This window comes from Wickerhamiella sorbophila, assembly GCF_002251995.1.
Source record: "Wickerhamiella sorbophila strain DS02 chromosome Unknown contig1, whole genome shotgun sequence".
NCBI lineage: Eukaryota > Fungi > Ascomycota > Dipodascomycetes > Dipodascales > Trichomonascaceae > Wickerhamiella > Wickerhamiella sorbophila.
This window is the reverse complement of record NW_020193984.1, coordinates 411,397-430,708: the sequence shown is the minus strand read 5'-3', so window position 1 is coordinate 430,708 and position 19,312 is coordinate 411,397. Positions and strand designations below refer to the sequence as shown.

At 49.2% G+C, this 19,312-nt stretch overlaps 7 protein-coding genes across 7 annotated transcripts; 5 read left to right on the top strand and 2 right to left on the bottom strand.

The window, feature by feature from the left end:
• Positions 1 to 962: 962 nt before the first annotated feature.
• B9G98_00255 (ABC transporter CDR4) lies at positions 963 to 5,510 on the top strand (the record flags this gene model as incomplete). Its single annotated transcript, XM_024806813.1, has 1 exon — positions 963 to 5,510. One exon carries the CDS (start codon positions 963 to 965, stop codon positions 5,508 to 5,510), a length of 4,548 nt encoding a protein of 1,515 aa, XP_024662581.1.
• Positions 5,511 to 6,849: 1,339 nt separating this feature from the next.
• On the top strand, positions 6,850 to 11,445 carry B9G98_00254 (ABC transporter CDR4; the record flags this gene model as incomplete). Its single annotated transcript, XM_024806812.1, has 1 exon — positions 6,850 to 11,445. The coding sequence occupies one exon, from the start codon at positions 6,850 to 6,852 to the stop codon at positions 11,443 to 11,445; it is 4,596 nt and encodes a 1,531-aa protein (XP_024662580.1).
• A 158-nt stretch (positions 11,446 to 11,603) lies between these two features.
• B9G98_00253 (Endo-1,3(4)-beta-glucanase 1) lies at positions 11,604 to 13,727 on the top strand (the record flags this gene model as incomplete). The annotated part of the gene is made up of 1 exon (XM_024806811.1): positions 11,604 to 13,727. The coding sequence occupies one exon, from the start codon at positions 11,604 to 11,606 to the stop codon at positions 13,725 to 13,727; it is 2,124 nt and encodes a 707-aa protein (XP_024662579.1).
• A 79-nt stretch (positions 13,728 to 13,806) lies between these two features.
• On the bottom strand, positions 13,807 to 14,913 carry B9G98_00252 (Putative histone deacetylase complex subunit cti6; the record flags this gene model as incomplete). Its single annotated transcript, XM_024806810.1, has 1 exon — positions 13,807 to 14,913. One exon carries the CDS (start codon positions 14,911 to 14,913, stop codon positions 13,807 to 13,809), a length of 1,107 nt encoding a protein of 368 aa, XP_024662578.1.
• Positions 14,914 to 14,970: 57 nt separating this feature from the next.
• B9G98_00251 (Tyrosyl-DNA phosphodiesterase 1) lies at positions 14,971 to 16,143 on the bottom strand (the record flags this gene model as incomplete). The annotated part of the gene is made up of 1 exon (XM_024806809.1): positions 14,971 to 16,143. The coding sequence occupies one exon, from the start codon at positions 16,141 to 16,143 to the stop codon at positions 14,971 to 14,973; it is 1,173 nt and encodes a 390-aa protein (XP_024662577.1).
• A 69-nt stretch (positions 16,144 to 16,212) lies between these two features.
• B9G98_00250 (Altered inheritance of mitochondria protein 19) lies at positions 16,213 to 16,596 on the top strand (the record flags this gene model as incomplete). Its single annotated transcript, XM_024806808.1, has 1 exon — positions 16,213 to 16,596. One exon carries the CDS (start codon positions 16,213 to 16,215, stop codon positions 16,594 to 16,596), a length of 384 nt encoding a protein of 127 aa, XP_024662576.1.
• A 45-nt stretch (positions 16,597 to 16,641) lies between these two features.
• Positions 16,642 to 18,702, top strand: B9G98_00249 (putative ATP-dependent RNA helicase DHR2; the record flags this gene model as incomplete). The annotated part of the gene is made up of 1 exon (XM_024806807.1): positions 16,642 to 18,702. One exon carries the CDS (start codon positions 16,642 to 16,644, stop codon positions 18,700 to 18,702), a length of 2,061 nt encoding a protein of 686 aa, XP_024662575.1.
• Positions 18,703 to 19,312: the final 610 nt, after the last annotated feature.

Below are 19,312 nucleotides of genomic sequence, written 5' to 3'. Positions count from 1 at the left end.
AAAGAAGCTCGAGTGGTCTCACATGCTTAGTCAGCAACAATCAGCAAACACCCTCGATACAAGCAAATATTACAAATACCTCGCTAGCGACAATCAAAGATTTCCGAGTGGCCTTCGGAACTAGGGTATTGCCTCTACAGCTACGGTCTGCATGAAGACGCATACTTCTTTTCGGGGCCCCGATTTTACGAAGAGACTCGTTGATTCAATTGGCGTGGTTATGTCTGGAAAAAGTTTGAATCCTAAAATTTGGAAATTCTGGCTAGTACTCTGCAAAAGCCCGAACTTAGCGGGCTGGGTTTCGTTGTCTGCACACTTGCCACTGGGTAGTTCGCAAGGACCCAGGCAGGGTACCGGCCCTACCCTTACATCAGAATACAAATTCCCATCAACAGTCCTTTGTTGGAGCCTGGGTATTCATATAAACGACATGTAACGTCACCTGAAACCTTTCATAAAGTGGCATAATATCTATTTTAAGTATGTTAAAGTAAGTTTGTCTCAGGTATCCATAGAGGGCTTATTTTCCGGCTCGGAATGGGTTTCCAGCCGGCCACGACACTTGCGATGCACATTACAACCAAACCTAGTCGCTGAGTAAAAGGGCAAGCTCTACTAACTTCACGATAAAAGATTTTCAGCGTGGCTTTTTGCCAATCGTTCCGGTCTTTCCACACATAACAGTCACATAAATGGGTAAATCCCCACGATTGCGTCAACCTGCCGGCCCACCCAAGTGCAAAAGACCTCGAATCCGGCCTCCAAACTCCGCCAGATCAGGGCGACATCGCCTGTGGAAAGCCGTTAGTAATTTGCTGCAAGCATACCAACCCTGAACCTTGCAGCAGATAAAAAAACCATACAAAAAGCTCGGATTCTGCTAATTTGGGGCTGTACTCCAATATACCACAGTCTCATATACAAAGTGTATTCGCTTGAGTGTTACAACTTGTCTATAGCCTATGAGCGAATTTTGGGATAAAGAGTCCGTGTTAAGTCAATCCACAGGTCTTTCTACCACACCGGATGTCTACAGAACTCCTGAAGTAGCGAACATCCAGGAAATTGCGCGCGAGCTAACGCGCATAACCACCCACAGTGGTTATGGCTCGCCGTTCGGTGATATAACAGATCCTGAACTAGACCCCTCATCGCCCGAGTTCTCTTCCATGAAGTGGGCGAAGAACATGCATCGTCTTATGTCCAGTGAGACTGAAACCCACCCCGAGCGCTCTCTTGGTGTTTCCTTCCGTAACCTACATGCATTCGGTTACACAATTGGTGATGCAGGTTACCAGTTAACTACTGGCAACGTGCCTATGACCCTTGTTCAAAAGATCGTTGGAACCATTACCTCTAGCAAGGAGCGAGTCGAAATCCTACATGATATGGACGGTGTTATCAACGCTGGTGAGCTTTTGCTTGTTCTTGGGCGTCCTGGTTCCGGTTGCTCCACTTTCCTTCGTACTATGGCACAGCAGACTTATGGATTCCACATCGACGAACACACCGAATTCAATTACTCGGGTGTCGATGCCGCGAGTATTCCTAAGCAGTTCCGTGGTGATGTCACTTATTCTGCCGAGTCTGAGTTGCATTTCCCCAACTTGACTGTCGGTGACACTTTGCTTTTCGCTGCTCGTATGAAGACTCCTCACCATCGTATCAATGGTGTGGATCGCATGACTTATGCTAAGCACATGCGTGATGTGGTTATGGCTACGTTTGGTCTCAGTCATACCGTGAACACTCGTGTAGGTAACGACTTGATTCGTGGTGTATCTGGTGGTGAGCGTAAACGTGTTTCTATTGCGGAGCTGGTGCTCTGCCAGTCTGTGTTCCAGTGTTGGGATAACTCTACACGTGGTTTAGACTCTGCAACCGCCCTAGAATTTGTCCGTTCGCTGCGAGTATCAAGTGATACATTCAAGGCTACCGCTGCTGTTGCCGTTTACCAAGCTTCTGATGAAATGTACGACTTGTTTGATAAAACAATTGTGCTTTATGAAGGATATCAGATTTATTATGGCCCCGTTAGCAAAGCTCGTAAGTTCTTTTACGATATGGGATGGCAGCCTAAACCTCGCCAGCCGACGCCTGATTTCCTGACTTCACTTTCTCAGCCTAGCGAACGTGAAACCCGTCCTGGTTTTGAAGAAAAAGTGCCTCGTACTCCTCAGGAGTTCAATGAGCGTTGGAGAGCATCAGATTTGTATGCCGAGTTGCAACAGGAGATGGATCAGTTCGACAGTGACTATCCTCCCGGTGGTGAACATGCCCAGAAGTTCCACCATGCTGCAACTCTTCGCAAGGATAAGAGACTTCCTCATCGTGCCGCTTACACTGTAGGCTGGTACGAACAGGTTCTTGGACTCACCTGGCGTGGTTTCAAACGTATGAGGGGCGATCCCACCATGCCAATTATCCAGGTCTTTGGAAATTTCGCCCTGGGTTTGATTATTTCTTCCATGTTCTACAACTTGCAGCAAACAAGTGAGTCATTCTATCACAGAACGGCAGTTATTTTCTTTTCTCTCTTGTTTAACGCCTTTTCAAGTGTCCTCGAAATTTTCAACCTGTATGAGAGTCGTGCTATCGTTCAAAAGCATCATCAATATGCACTATATCATCCAGCGTCTGATGCTATCGGGTCCATTCTTACCGATATGCCAGTGAAGATCGCTGTGGCTCTCAGTTTCAACATTGTCATGTATTTCCTCCCGAATTTGCGAAGATCCCCTGGAAATTTCTTCTTTTATCTCTTTGCGAACTTCTTGGGTTCATTGTTCATGTCACATTTGTTTCGTACCCTCGGTGCCATGACCAAGACATTGATGGAGGCGATGGTTCCCACCGAGCTGTTGCTTCTTGGCTTGGTTTTGTACACCGGATTTGTGTTGCCCACTCGAAATATGCATTTATGGAGTCGCTGGATGAACTATGTTGATCCGTTGGCTTACATTTACGAGGCGCTCATCACTAATGAGTTTTCTAATCGAAGGTTTACGTGCTCTCAGTATCTTCCTAGTGGCCCTGGATACGAAAATGTTCCTTTAAGCGAAAAGGTATGTGCTGTTAATGGTGCCAAACAAGGTCAAGATTATGTTCAGGGCAGTGATTATATCTGGGAGTCGTTCCGTTACAGAGAATCTCATCAATGGCGTAACATTGGTGTTATCCTTGGCTGGATCTTTTTCTTTTTGGGTACCTATCTTGTGGCTGTGTGGCTTAACCCGGGTGCTCGTACTAAGGGTGATATGCTTATCTTCCCACGCTCCGTTTTGCGCAAGATGAAGAAACAATGGAAGGCTGCTGGTTATGAGGGTGCTCCCACTAAGCAGCTAGTTGAGGGTAACACTGGTGATGATGATGTCGCGCTTGCTGGATCGGATGATATTTTCTGGTGGAAGGATCTCTGCTACGATATCGAGATCAAGGGCGAGCACCGACGTCTTTTGAATCACGTTTCGGGTTGGGTGAAGCCAGGTACTTTGACTGCTCTCATGGGTGCTTCCGGTGCTGGTAAAACCACACTCCTTGATACTCTTGCCAATCGTGTCACCATGGGTGTAGTCACTGGTCATGTTTTCGTTAATGGTACACCGCGTGATAACTCTTTCCAACGGTCGACCGGTTACGCCATGCAGCAAGATTTGCACTTGGAGACTTCTACTGTCCGTGAGTCGCTTGTTTTTGCTGCACTGATGCGCCAGCCTTGGAAAGATAGTTACGAGGAGAAGATTGCCTACGTTGATACAGTGCTGAAGGTTTTGGAGATGGAGACTTATGCTGATGCAGTCGTTGGTGTCCCCGGCAGTGGTCTCAATGTTGAACAGCGTAAGCGTTTGACTATTGGAGTTGAGTTGGCTGCTAAACCTAAGCTGCTTTTGTTCTTGGATGAGCCGACATCCGGTTTGGACTCTCAGACAGCTTGGTCGGTTTGCCAACTGATGAAGAAGCTGTCCAACGCAGGACAGGCCATTCTGTGTACGATTCACCAGCCTTCTGCGCTGTTGTTGCAACAGTTTGACCGTCTTTTGTTCTTGGCTCGCGGTGGACGGACCATTTATTTTGGTCCCATCGGTGACAATGCCGAAAAGCTTTGTGGCTACTTTGAAAAGTATGATGCAGACCCGTGCCCACCTGAGGCTAATCCTGCTGAATGGATGTTGCATGTTATTGGTGCAGCTCCTGGTTCACATGCCAAGCATGACTACGCGGACGTGTGGCTGTGGTCTGAGGAGCGTCGGGCGATGCGTGACGAAATCAACGAGCTCATTCGTCGCTTTGATGCCAAGCATGAAAATCGCAATGAGGATAAGGAGGCACACCGTGAGTTTGCTGCACCTTTGTGGTACCAGTTTTACCATCTTCTTAGACGCCAGTGGGCTATGGAGTGGCGATCACCCATCTACCTCTGGTCGAAGTTTATCCTCGCTGTGCTTGCCAGTCTGTTTAACGGTTTTACCTTTTTCAAGGCCGATAACACTCTTCAAGGTATGCAAAACCTTATGTTCTCAATTTTCATGTTCACCACTATCCAAACGACCCTTATTTACCAGTATCTTCCCTCGTTTGTCGCACAGCGTGCGCTTTACGAGACCCGTGAACGTCCTTCCAAGATTGTGTCGTGGAAAGCCTTCACAACTATGGTAGTTTTTGCGGAGATTCCTTGGCAAGTGTGGACGGGTACTTTTGCCTTCCTCTGTTGGTATTATCCCACTGGCCTCTACAACAATGCTAGTAGGGCCGGTCAGATGACCGAACGTGGTGGTCTGACATACTTTTATGTGATTCTTTACTACGTTTTTGCTCTGACCATGGGCCAGTTGTGTGTTGCCGGCATGGAAGACGATAATACCTCCGCTAACATTGCCATGTTGCTGTTCACTATCTCGCTAATGTTCTGTGGTGTCTTGTCTACTAAGGATGCGATGCCTGGATTTTGGAAATTCATGTATCGTGTCTCTCCATTCACGTATTGGGTTGGAGGCATGTTGGCCGTGGGTATTGCGAATGCACCCGTGAACTGCGCGGACTACGAAATGTTGAAGGTACCGGCTATTGATGGCCAGACCTGTGGTGACTATCTGCAGAGCTTTGCCACCAGGAACCATGGTAATATTGCCAATCCTCTGTCAACTGGAGTCTGCAATTACTGCAGAGTTGCTGATACCAACAGCTATTTGGCCAGCTTGAATATCAGTTATCACCTGCGTTGGCGCAATCTGGGCATTTTCATGGCATACATTGCTTTCAACATGATTGCATCCGGATTCATTTACTGGCTTGCCCGTGTTCCCAAGTCTTCCTCTCGAGTCAAGGTGGTTCCTATTGAGCCCGTTGACCAGGACGAGCATCTTGATGAGGAAAAAGCTGCTGGAAAAGAAGCACCCAAGGTCGTGCAGCTCCAAACCGGCAAGGACGCAGTTGCGATCCATCATGCCTACCTTGCCAAATTCCAAGGCACTAATTCGTCTAATTCGACTGTGAGTTCTGTGAGTGTTTGACAGAGCCAACCCCACCAGGAGTGGTTTCATACCCCAAATTCATCTAAATTTTACATACCGATATATAGAATCGAATCTGAAACATACCTCAATCATAATGCTGTTTGGACTAGAGAGATAGCTCAGTCAGAGTGCTGTTTGCCGGCCGGGTTTAAGATCTGTAGATTGCTATCGCTTATCAGGCACGTCTGGTAAGCTTGCATTGCTTTGCGGCGTGGGATGCAGAGGTTTCCCAACCCATGTGCACACCACCATACTGTCGGATAAAAAGCGTTTATTAAACTCACAACGACTACTAATTTCCTATGGAGGCCAAATGGACCCTCAATGGGTGGAAAGATGGGCATTGGCACGTGGGGGGTGGGGGATCGGTGTCTCTACCCTTGCTTGTAGTGGTGCTCTCTGATTGGGGTCATTTTTGAGACAATCACAATACATAGATTGAAAGTTACGCTACGAGTATACATAAAATTGTGAAGAAATTTCACAACGACAGCTTGGTGATCCGTTTCATGAGAGCAGGTGGTAGTGTGAAGTGACGACCTTAGGGTTCGCCACTAGGCTATTCACGCCAGAACTCCCGGAACATCAAAGTCTGAGGCGACTGAAATATATATTCAGTTTTGTACAAGACCACCAGCGAAAGTATAAACAGGCATATGCAGGAACAATTGTCATATGTCGGATGAAAATTCGGGCCATCCACCTGTTTGCAACCGAGCCGGACGGAAACGGCTCGTTTTTGTGCGTAGTCATGCGAGGCACAGGGAGGGAGCTTGGCTTAGTGGCGCCTCGAACAAGAGTGAACCACAGACGCCCCACCATCTGGCTCGTACTGCACATAGAGCCATATCGAATACGACATATATCCCATAGAGCATTCCGAATACACACTCATTAAATTGGTAGCAAGATCAACAATTTCCAGCCTCACGTTAATTCGTCGGTTCGGGGCCCAACAAACTTGCCCGATCCGTGGGCGCAAGACATACAGATTGGCACACAGATGGGGTAGGGTACATTATGGGAGGAACGGCGTCAAAACGAAACGGAGAAAACGGATTTTGCAGTTAGGCGATAATTTAAGACAAATACTATGGAATTTTATTGAATCCAGCCAGTGTACACATCCAACATTCTTCGCAGGCGCAAATCGTATTTATTACATAATATGCTTGCATGTGGTCGCATACAACCGCGAGGCCTAACCCTGGACACGCAGAGAATTTAGAATAAATACTCGCCGCCGCCAAGATGATATTTCAATTCACCGAAGCATAGGTTTGCAGTGTAAAAGCGAACTGTCTGATAGCTTCTACCTTGGTTCGGTAAATCAACAATGACTAAATCAGACGAAAAGGGCTCTGCTAGTTCTAGCGGAGGCTCTTTATCCAGTCCAGAGCTCTATACAAGTCCTGAGCATGAGCACATCCTTGAGCTGGCGCGAGAGCTCACACGGGTCTCAACTCGCAGCGGTTACGCATCTCCGTTTGGCGACACAAGCGATCCCGAGCTTGACCCCTCCTCTCCGGAGTTTTCATCTTTGAAGTGGTCTCAAAACGTTCATCGACTCATGTCCAGCGAATCTGACCAGCACCCTGAACGCTCGCTTGGTGTGTCTTTCCGCAATTTGCATGCGTATGGCCACTCGACTGGCGGTTCTGGTTACCAGCTCACTACAGGAAATCTAATGTATGCCACAGCTCAGATGGTTGTGGCGACAATGAACCCCAAAAAGGAAAAAGTGGACATTCTCTATGGTATGGATGGTGTTCTACAACCGGGCGAGCTTCTAGTTGTATTGGGGCGTCCTGGTTCTGGCTGCTCGACGTTTTTGCGTACACTTTCCCAGCAGACCTACGGGTTCAAAGTGGAGGATAAGACCGAGTTTAACTATAGTGGTGTCAGTGCGAATGATGTCTCCTCACGTTTCCGCGGTGATGTTACCTACTCGGCGGAATCTGAGTTGCACTTTCCAAATTTGACTGTCGGCGATACCCTGCTTTTTGCCTCTCGCATGAAGACCCCTGACAACCGCATCAATGGTGTAGATCGCATGACCTACGCACGCCATATGCGCGACGTTGTTATGGCAACGTTCGGTCTGACCCACACCATGAACACTCGTGTAGGTAACGACTTGATTCGCGGCGTTTCCGGCGGTGAGCGTAAGCGTGTCTCAATTGCAGAGTTGGTGCTTTGCCAATCTGTTTTCCAATGCTGGGACAATTCCACCCGTGGTCTTGACTCGGCTACTGCTTTGGAGTTTGTTCGATCTTTGCGTATCTCAAGTGATACTTTCAAATCTACTGCTGCTGTTGCCGTTTACCAGGCATCGGATGAGATGTACGACATGTTTGACAAAGTCGTTGTCCTCTACGAAGGTTACCAGATCTACTATGGTCCCGTGGCTAGAGCTCGTAAATTCTTTTACGATATGGGTTGGCAACCGAAGCCCCGTCAGCCTACTCCTGACTTTTTGACATCTCTTTCTCAACCAACTGAACGTGAAGCACGTCCTGGTTACGAAGAGAAGGTTCCTCGTACGCCGCAAGAGTTCAACGAGCGCTGGAGAAATTCCGAGCTTTATGCTGAACTGCAGCAAGAGATTGACGACTTCAACAGCAATTATCCTAGTGGTGGTGAGCATGCTCAGAAGTTCCAAGAATCTGCCGATTTGCGTAAAGACAAGCGCTTGCCTCACAAAGCGGCTTATACTGTCTCCTGGCACGAACAGGTGAAGGGTCTTGCCTGGCGCGGATTCAAGCGCATGCAAGGTGACCCAACGATGCCTTCTATTCAGGTATTTGGTAACTTCGCCATGGGCCTAATTATTTCATCCATTTTCTACAATATGCAACAGGTCACTGGATCGTTCTATCACCGTACCGCGGTCATCTTTTTTGCCCTTCTGTTTAATGCTTTCTCTTGCATGTTGGAAATTTTCGCTTTGTACGAGGCTCGTCCTATCGTGCAGAAACATCACCAGTATGCTCTTTATCACCCAGCGGCCGATGCGGTTGGTTCTATTACCACAGAAATGCCCATTAAGATTGCGACTGCTATCAGTTTTAATCTCGTGATGTATTTCATCCCCAATCTGCGTCGATCTCCTGGTAATTTCTTCTTTTATTTGTTTGCCAATTTCCTGGCCACTCTCACCATGTCGCATCTGTTCCGAACACTTGGTGCTATGACCAAAACACTCATGGAGGCCATGGTTCCCGCAAATCTTATCTTGCTTGGTTTGGTCCTGTTTACTGGTTTCGTTATTCCTACTCGTAACATGCATTTGTGGTGCCGTTGGATTAATTATGTCGATCCCTTGGCCTATATCTACGAGTCCCTACTTACGAATGAGTTTTCGAACCGTTTATTCAAGTGTACAAGTTTGCTCCCTGAAGGTCCTGCGTATTCTGATGTCCCAATGAGCCAGCGTATTTGTACAGTTCCTGGTTCCAAGGTCGGCGAGATGGAGGTTCAAGGTAGTGACTATATTTGGCAATCGTTCCGTTATAAACAAACTCATCAATGGCGTAACATTGGTGTTACGTTTGGTTGGATGTTTTTCTTCTTGGGCACTTATCTCTTGGCAGTTTGGGTTAATCCTGGCGCCCGTACCAAGGGTGAGGTTTTGATCTTTCCCCGCCGCATTCTGAACAAGATGAAGAAACAATGGAAGGCTGCTGGCCACGAGGGTGCTCCTACTAAGCAACTGGTTGACGGTGATACTGGTTCTCAGGATGTTGCTTTGGCTGCCTCTGATGATATTTTCTGGTGGAAAGATGTTTGCTACGATATCAAGATCAAGGGCGAGCCTCGTCGTTTACTAAACCACGTTTCGGGTTGGGTGAAGCCAGGTACTTTGACTGCTCTCATGGGTGCTTCCGGTGCTGGTAAAACCACACTCCTTGATACCCTCGCCAATCGTGTCACCATGGGTGTAGTCACTGGTCATGTTTTCGTTAATGGTACACCACGTGATAACTCTTTCCAACGGTCGACCGGTTACGCCATGCAGCAAGATTTGCACTTGGAGACTTCTACTGTCCGTGAGTCGCTTGTTTTTGCTGCACTGATGCGCCAGCCTTGGAAAGATAGTTACGAGGAGAAGATTGCCTACGTTGATACAGTGCTGAAGGTTTTGGAGATGGAGACTTATGCTGATGCAGTTGTTGGTGTCCCAGGCAATGGTCTCAATGTTGAACAGCGTAAGCGTTTGACTATTGGAGTTGAGTTGGCTGCTAAACCTAAGCTGCTTTTGTTCTTGGATGAGCCGACATCCGGTTTGGACTCTCAGACAGCTTGGTCGGTTTGCCAACTGATGAAGAAGCTATCCAACGCAGGACAGGCCATTTTATGTACGATTCACCAGCCTTCTGCGCTGTTGTTGCAACAGTTTGATCGTCTTTTGTTCTTGGCTCGTGGTGGCCGCACTGTTTACTTTGGTCCAATTGGCGAGAACGCGGAGGAGCTTTGTGGCTACTTCGAAAAGTATGGCGCGGACCCTTGTCCTCCAGATGCCAATCCTGCTGAATGGATGTTGCATGTTATTGGTGCGGCTCCCGGATCCCACGCCAATCAGGACTACGCTGACGTCTGGCTGTGGTCTGAGGAGCGCCAGGCTATGCGTGACGAAATCAACGAGCTCATTCGCCGGTTTGATGCCAAACATGAAAATCGCAACCCTGACAAGGAAGCGCATCGAGAGTTTGCTGCGCCTTTGTGGTATCAGTTCTGGCGTATGCTGCATCGTCAGTGGCAGATGGAGTGGCGCCAGCCTATGTACCTGTGGTCCAAGTTTTGGCTGTCAGTTATCACGTGTCTTTTCAATGGTTTTGCATTCTTCAAGGCCGATAACACTATTCAGGGCATGCAGAATCTGATGTTTTCGGTCTTCATGTTCACAACTCTTCAAAATGCTCTTATTTACCAGTACCTACCCTCGTTTGTCGCCCAACGTGCACTGTACGAGACTCGCGAGCGTCCATCTAAGATTTTATCCTGGAAGGCGTTCGCACCGGCAGTTATCATTGCGGAAATTCCTTGGCAAATCATTGTGGGCACTTTTGCGTTCCTATGTTGGTACTACCCTGCAGGCTTATACAACAACGCCAACTTTACTGGGGCCATGACGGAGCGTGGAGGTATGACGTACTTCTACGTTATCCTCTATTACATTTTCTCGATCACGATGGGTCAAGTGTGTGTCGCTGGTATGGATGACGATGATACATCAGCCAATATTGCTATGTTGCTGTTCACGATCACACTGATGTTCTGTGGTGTACTATCCACCAAGGAGGACATGCCTGGATTCTGGGTGTTTATGTATCGCGTATCACCAATGACATACTGGATCGGTGGTATGCTCGCTCTCGCTATTGCTAACGCCCCTGTGAATTGTGCGGACTATGAGTTCGTTAGAGCGCCAGCTGTTAACGGAATGAACTGTGGAGAATACCTTGGTCTGTATGCAAAGATGGGAGGTGGCCGGGTTGTTAATCCCGCGTCCACCACCGAATGCAACTACTGCCCTATTGCCGATACGAACATTTATCTTGCCAGCCTGGATATTTACTACCATCAGAGATGGCGTAATCTTGGTCTTTTCATTGTTTATATCGTTGTTAACATGGTTGGTGCCGTTTTCATTTACTGGCTCGCTCGTGTGCCCAAATCGTCTTCTCGTGTCAAATTGGTCCCGCTTGAGCCTCTTGACCAGGATGAGCACCAGGACGAGGCTACCGCCGATGGTCATCCCGCACCCGAAATTGTCAAGACGCAGAAAGGTAAGAACGCGATTGAGATCCACCACGAGCTGCAAGCCAGGTTTGGTGCTGATAAAAAGCATGCTTATGGTGCTGACAGTACCTCTTCGCCTCTGGACAACACCAGCATCAGTGAATCTTCCATTTCCAGTGTATCCGACTAAACCTTATAATATAATTTCTCAAATTTCTTACTCAAATTAACCATCGGAATTAGCAAAAGATTCTGCATGAAAGCTCGACCGTCTCATGCACCCTAACCCGAGCACACTGCCTTAAAAACGCAGAAATCTTGGAGCTGCGGGCTTTCTAGTGATCAACCATGTCTTTGTTCACGAGTATCGACACCGGAATTGCTGATGTTTTCCCGAAGCGTGACCATCCCCTTCGTCCGCAGGATCCCACAAACGGTGAGCCGGTAGAAACGAACAAATTCTATGGCAACATGCTCTTGGACAAGCGCACACTTTATGCGTTCCCGCATCCATTCAGTGTGTGGTGGACGGCCATTGATGATTTCTATGGTCTTGGTATTTCGCACACAACCGCATCACAACGGGTGTTTGGCCCCAATCCCAACTCCAATCCCGCTAGCTACTACTACAACCCTGTTGGCATTATGTCGCTGTGCCTGAGCGCTAATCAGTTCAATCACACGTCTCCTGCTTTCAGTACCAGCCAATGGGGACCTCTGTCTGTTGTAGCTAAACTGAGTCTCGGTGATGGACAGGTACAGTTTCCTATATTGAATGGAATGGGATTCGTAACTGGCGTGTACTCCAAGCTGAAGCCTGTTGTATCCTCGCAGATTGGTATCCGCAGTGTCGACAATGCAGCTGTTATTCGTGCTGGTTTGACTCGTCAAAAGGTGGTTCTTGAGAACGGTGTGACCTGGTTGGTCTATACAACCTCGCCGTCAGGAGCCAGCGTGTCTTTTGGCAAGCGTGATCCCAATCATCTAGACGCGAGCAGCGATGAAGATGGGCTTGTGGTTCAGGTAACAACTATTGGTGATGACTCCTGGGTGTCTACTATCGACAGTGCAGCGGGTGCTTATGGCACTGGGGTGAAACTAACTGGCGAGGTCAATTCAGATCAGACTAAGGCAACCTATCGTTTCGAGTACGCGATGGCCGGCTCTTCGACTGGTGGTGGTACATTGATCTATGCCTTGCCTCATCATTACGAATCTTTTACCTCCACTATGAACAACAAAGTCACAAAGTACAAGTTGAGTTCTACTGTGCTTGGAGACATGACAATGTGCGTTGCCACCAGCCTCGAGATGTTCGAAGATCTACCCAAAGATGTTGGATTCCTTCCATGGAATGTGAGCAAACCAGCTGGAGACAACAACTTTGCTCACGGCAACTACAGTAGTGACGACCTCAAACTCATTGCCCAGAGTGCGACTAACGAAACCAACGGTGACATAAAGGCACTCACCAATCTTTCTTCAATGTATTTTAGTGGCAAAGCAATGGACAAGTTTGCTCTTATTCTGCTTGTGGTGAAGTACATTGTGAAAGATGACAACTTTGCCCGCAACTTGGTTGACAAGTTGAAGTCTGCCTTTGAGACGTTCACCAAAAACCAACAGCAGACGCCGCTTGCCTATGATCAGCTCTACCACGGCCTTGTTTCACAAGCGGGCTGGAGTGATCCAGGTCAAGATTTCGGTAACACCTACTATAATGACCACCACTTCCACTACGGGTACTTTGTTCATGCTGCTGCTGTGCTAGGAAAAGTCGATGCAGAGCTAGGTGGCAGTTGGGCCAAGGATAACAAGCAGTGGGTCAACTCTCTTGTTCGTGACGTTGCTAACTTTGGCGATGATAAGACGTTCCCTATTTCTCGCTCCTTTGACTGGTTCCAAGGTCATTCCCTTGCCAAGGGCCTGTTTGCCTCTGGTGATGGTAAGGATGAGGAGTCTTCCTCGGAGGACTATCACTTTTACTACGGAATGAAACTTTGGGCGCAGGTGATTGGTGATACATCTATGGAACGCCGTGCGGACCTTATTCTTGCCATCGAGAGGCGAGCCATGGGCCACTACATGCTTTTCTCGTCCAACAACACAACCGAGCCTGCTCAAATTTTGCCCAACCGTGTGTCCGGTATCAAATTTGAAAACAAGATCGACCACACTACGTACTTTGGCACCAATTTGGAGTATATCCAGGGTATCCACATGATTCCGCTGACTCCGATTTCGCCCTACGTGCGACAACCGCAGTTTGTGCGTGAGGAATGGGACGCCGTAATTGGTGGTCTCGTAGACAACGTCGACAGCGGCTGGAAGGGTATCTTGCAGCTCAACCGCGCCATCATTGATCCGACGGCGTCGTGGTCATTCTTTTCTCAGGCCAATTTCCAGAATAAATGGTTGGATGATGGCCTCTCGAGAACCTGGGCTCTTGCGTTTTCCAAGGGCTTATTGTAAATAGTAGACAATGAGAAGCTGGTGAAGCTATTATATTTATATAGATAGATAGATAATATTAAGGCCTGTTGGGGGCTTCTTACCCATAAAGCTCCTGCCACTGAAGCAAATTTCTAGTCAGAGCTTCGAGGGACTGGATATTAGTTTTGTGTTGTATGCAAAGCGTTTCCATGGCATCGGCAGTGCTCTTGGCTCCGCGGCTTCGCTGATCATTTACAAAGGCGTCACGGGCCTCAGCTTCTTTCAGCATTTCGATCTGGGTACGTCCACTGAACTCAATGATCGCTTGAACCCGTTTGCGCATATCGGCCAGCGTTGAGCGCGGAGGGGGGATTCGTGGTTTGCACTTTTTAGATAGTTGGATGGGCGAAGGGACCGCGGCCTTTTTCGCTGGCGGGCCGCGTCGTTTTCCGGGGCCCTTTGGCTCCTGCTTTCTTTTCTTTCGCAGAGGCTCGGGTGATTCAGCCTCTTTAGTTTCCTCAGGCGAGGCTTCTCGCTTACTGCCGGCTTCTTCCTCTTTTGGCTCGGCCTCGGTCTCGGCTTTGGCCTCGGCTTCTCCCTCGTCCTCAACATCCTCGTCTTCAGCGTCACCATCGTCCTCGGAATCGGCGGGTGCCTCTTCTTCTCCATCGTCGGAAACATGGATTTGAGACTCGTTGCCTTCATCATCGTCTGATTCGGCCTTTTCAGCACCGCGGTGTGTCTTTCCCGATCCCCGCATTCGCTCAGCCTCCAGGGCCTCCTGAGCTGACTGCTCCAGCACGCGCTGTAGAATCACATCCTCGCGTGAATTGAGGGTACGGCGGCGTCTCTCGTCTGCAGAAGATCGTCGTTCCTTCTCATTCCCAATCTCAGGCTCGGAATCGGAAGCCGAGGAGGACCTCCGCATCCTCCCTTGTTTACGCTCGTAAGGTATATACCGCGAAGTACGACCATTAGGACGCACGACAATGATGTGGAGCTCAGGTTTGCATTTTTCACAGTAGTACACTTCGGGCACTTCGCTGGCTCTCGAAAACCCTACGCAGTACCCGTGCTGCCAAACGTGGCACTTGTCACACTGGATAAACAGGCCGGGATCCGCACCGCTTCTTTTGGCTGCCGCACTGAAGTGCAGGTCCTCGTTGCCGCATACACACCTCGTTACTTCGCCTTCGTCGTTGTCTTGTTTCCGCTTCCTGACCATTAATAAACGATGGAAAAAAGCCGCTGACTGAGCGCGCTTTATGGCACCCGTAGTGATCTAACTAACTGATGCTAAAAACGTGTCTATGGACCATGCTTTATCTTGAGGGCCGTAGGGAACAAGCGGTAGATTATAGATTAGAGGGATATCGCCGTGTTTTCGCAGCACCCCGCATTCCCAAGACTGAATGTAGATAGTGCCCTTTTTAGGGTTTTCAGACCCCCATGCCTGAGTGCTAAGGTTTGCCGACGTCAATAAGAAATATTGGGCTTGGTTGTCGGTTATTCCTGTGTACGTTTTGATGTGTGGGGCTGCCCGGTCTCGCGCATGCCTGAGGTTCTTCCACTGTCGGAGGTGAGGAGCCAAACGGTCGTACTGGTTGTCGTGGGCGGTCGTTTTGCGTTTGAGGTGAATTGATCCGCCACTTTGCCAGCCGTTCAGGGACTCTTGGATGTTTTGCATAGTGGGGTAAACAACTGCCAGTTCAGACAGTGGGCAATTGAGACAGGAGGCCAGTTTTGGCAAAAATTGCTGAGGCAGCGTTGCAATTGAAGAGATTTGACAGATGGACTCTTCCACATGAAGCTCAGCGAGCTCTTGCTTGAGCCTTCTCAACCCCCACCATGGTTTCAGGTGCTGACCGGGGACCGACGCAACCAGAGTATCATGTATGCCAGAAAAATTGTAATTTGTGAATGATTCTGCCAGTTTTGTTACAGCAGGGATGTTATAGGCCATAAGATAGCGAGTGAAGTCGCCTCTGAATCGTGAATGCGGGGTTGGTACGTCCTGGCGCTCAAGAAGCGGCGAGATCCACACCCCCTGGGTCATGTTTGCCCAGTCAAACTCAATCATATTTGCTGTATGTATGACAATTTGCAGGCGGGATGCCCCCACAAAGATCATAATTTTTGAGTGGTGTGTCGCGTACTGGTTTATCAAACGCACACCATGCAGATGCAAACGTATCTTGGAAGCATGCCTGGCACACTCTCGTTTGCCTGCTTCCAAGTCTTTCCCCTCTTGATTGGCACTAGCCTTGTATCCATATATCACATGCATATCAATGTCTGCGCTTGGGGGAAAATGGCTCACCACCCACGGCAAATCGTACATATAATTGAACATGTAGATAGTGTGCCAGGCTGTATTTGCCAGGAGATCGGCTAGCCCGACAGTATAGACCGAATAGCCATCCAAAGCTTCGATTTTCGTCAGCTTAAATGACATGCGATGCCACTCGACGCGCCCTGCAGTTTAGTAAACCTCTTCCACCCACAGCAAACCACCTCTTCTAACATGCAGGACCTTTTGAAATTATATGCTACCGGAACCCCAGCAATCGCTACAGGAGGCTTTTTGTTGGGTGGTCTTCCCCGCAAGGCACCCGCGCCGGGCATCCCTCTGCGGCCTTCGCGGCTGTCGTGTGCCGGCTTTGGCGGGGCCCATCTTTTGGGGGCCCTGATGATATATGACGGTGACGTCAAGAATGGCGCGGGCTTCTTGGCCGTCTGGGGATGGCTTTACGGACTGGCACACGCGGGCTCCTTCTTTAAACAACCAGGACTTTACGGTAAATCTGCCTCTTTGTTAGCAACTATGTCTGCAGCTGGCTACACTCTTCTGTTTCTTTACGCTCCGCCCACCAAGCCTATCGAGGTGCCCCAGACCGTGCCTGAGTAGTCAATGCATACTAGTAACAAAATTCAACGTACTTTTATTCCGTGAATGGCCCAGATTGGCATTTCGCCCAGACCCACTAAACTCGGAAATGCCCCAGACGGATTTGTCATGAAAACTGTCGATTTCAGCGACAGTGAAGATTCGGATGCTTTGCCCAAACAAAGATCGAGTGTCGCCTATGAGGAGATATTGAGACAGAGAAGGCGGCTGCCGATGTATAAGGGTCGAAAGGCAGTGACTGAGGCCGTGCTGGCCAGTCAAGTGACGGTTATCATTGGTGAGACCGGTTCGGGTAAATCAACGCAGCTGCCCCAGCTGTTGCTTGACGTAGACCCCAAACAGCGAATTGCTGTTACACAACCACGAAGAGTCGCTGCCATGAGCCTGGCCACCCGAGTTGCCGCCGAAATGCAGACAGGACTGGGGGAAAGAGTCGGGTACCAAGTGCGTTTTCAAGCCAAGCTTGGGCTCCAAACTGTTCTCAGATACGTCACGGACGGTATGCTCTTGCGTGAGATCATGATCGATCCGAATTTGAGACGCTACACTACGATTATTATTGACGAAGCCCACGAACGCACCGTAACGACTGATTTGTTGTTGGGGCTCTTGAAACAGATCCTGGCCAACCGGCCTCAGCTTAGGGTGGTTGTAATGTCTGCCACGCTAGATGCAGAAACTTTCTCAGAGTTTTTTGGCGGCGCCCGCATCCTTTATGTTGAAGGTAAAACTTATCCGGTTGAGCGCTTTTATCTCAAGGCCGAAGAATCGAATTTAGTCGAAGCAACTGTCAAGGCAGTTGAACAGGTCAATTCCACACAGCCGACGGGTGATGTACTTGTATTTCTTTCTGGCCAAGATGAGATTGAGGCCACTGCGGAGCAGCTTCACTCGCGGGCGCCCAATCGGCCCAATAATGTGCCCAAGATCTGGGCTGTACCCCTATACGCCGCTTTGCCCGAGCGTGCTCAGCAGAAAGCATTCGCAGAAACACCCGCTCGCACCCGTAAGGTTGTTTTGGCTACGAATATTGCCGAGACGTCTTTGACAATCCCCGGCATTCGATATGTCATTGATGGCGGACGCCGCAAGGTGCGGGTCTACCGATCAAAGCTAGGGCTGGACAGTTTACTACCGGTTTCTATTTCGCAAGCATCAGCAGCGCAGCGAATGGGCCGAGCTGGGCGTGAGGCTCCGGGCAAGTGCTTTAGGTTATATCTCGAGTCAGACTACATGAAAATGGCCCCCCACACAGAACCTGAGATTGCATTGTGTCCTGTTTCAGGGCCTGTTTTGACTTTGAAAAATGCAGGCGTTGATAACGTGTATGAGTTTCCGTGGATTCAAACGCCCAACCAGCGGTCCGTGGCCAATGCTTTGCTACAGCTATACGCGCTGGGCGCCCTTGATTCAGCCGGTAAAATCACCAAGTTCGGCAGCAAGATGTCTGTTTTACCCGTGGATCCAGCGCTTGCTGCCGTGCTTGTCCATGCTGTTGATCAGGAAGTGCATGTACGTGACGCCGTAATTGACATTGCTGCATGTCTAAATGTTCCAGACCTGCTGCTGACACCGCCTGTAGCCAAGCAAGGAGAGGTTGCGGAAGCCAGAGCAGAATTATTTCCTGCTGCAGCCCAATATGGCGATTTAATTTTGGTGAAACAAATATACGATGCCTACGAGTCTCTAGTAGCATCCGGTGCAGGCCGCCGCGATGTTCGCGATTGGTGTGCTCGTATCGCCGTCTCGCCGCGTGCCATGCAGTCGGTCAACCAAATCCGGGCGCAGTTGCGAAGATACTTACGCCTTACTCGCGAGCGCGATCAAGCGGACGAGGACACGATTGACTACGAGTTAATCATTAAGAGCTTCCTGCGAGGCTACCCCACCAACACTGCCGTGGGCCTGGCAGACCGCCGTTATCAATCTACAGTGAACAATCAGCCTATCAACATTCACCCTAGCAGCTCGCTTTTTGGACGTCGCTCAGCGGCAATTATGTACTTGGAGTATGTCTTTACCACTAAGGCCTACGCCCGAGTAGTCTCCCCGGTCGAGCTCGACTGGCTGAGAGAGGTTGCCCCTAATCTACTAGGTAGCAAATAGCTTCTATCACCCTAGTCTGCACTGGTATTGCATTTTCCCCGGCTAGCGGTTCGCCTTGAGCAGGATTTACGTCACACGCATGAAACATGCCACCCCAGCGCAATGCACTAAGTTGCGCAGTCTGCTTGCATACTGGGGCGGGTTTCCCAAAAGTTTACCGTTTCGCCTGTTCCTTGTTGAGAGAGCGCCTGCTCTACCCTCGCAACCCAACCCTAGCCTCGGATAGATTAGAGGTTACCCTGACCTTCACCGAACCGGGTCATGATTGTATGAGAGTCATATTATTTTGCGCCTGGTGGATCCGCGATAAGCAAGGTATTCAAGGCCACCAGACTCGTGGTATCGACAATAATCGTTGAGCTGTGGAAACCATTTTATCTCGTACCAATGGCTTGGCATTCTTGCTTTCCATACTGCCAGACTTTTTTTTTTCTTTTTTCCTCTACCGGTGCCGCCGAGCATGCAGATGGGTCTCAGGAATGCTACAGCAGGGGTTAGGGGCATCCACGGGTGAGGGCGATTGACATGCCGAATGCGGGAGCGAGCCCAAATGCTCGGGATGGCAAAAAAGTGTGTGCCCACCGATTAAAACCCGCTTCGCCGTCTGAAA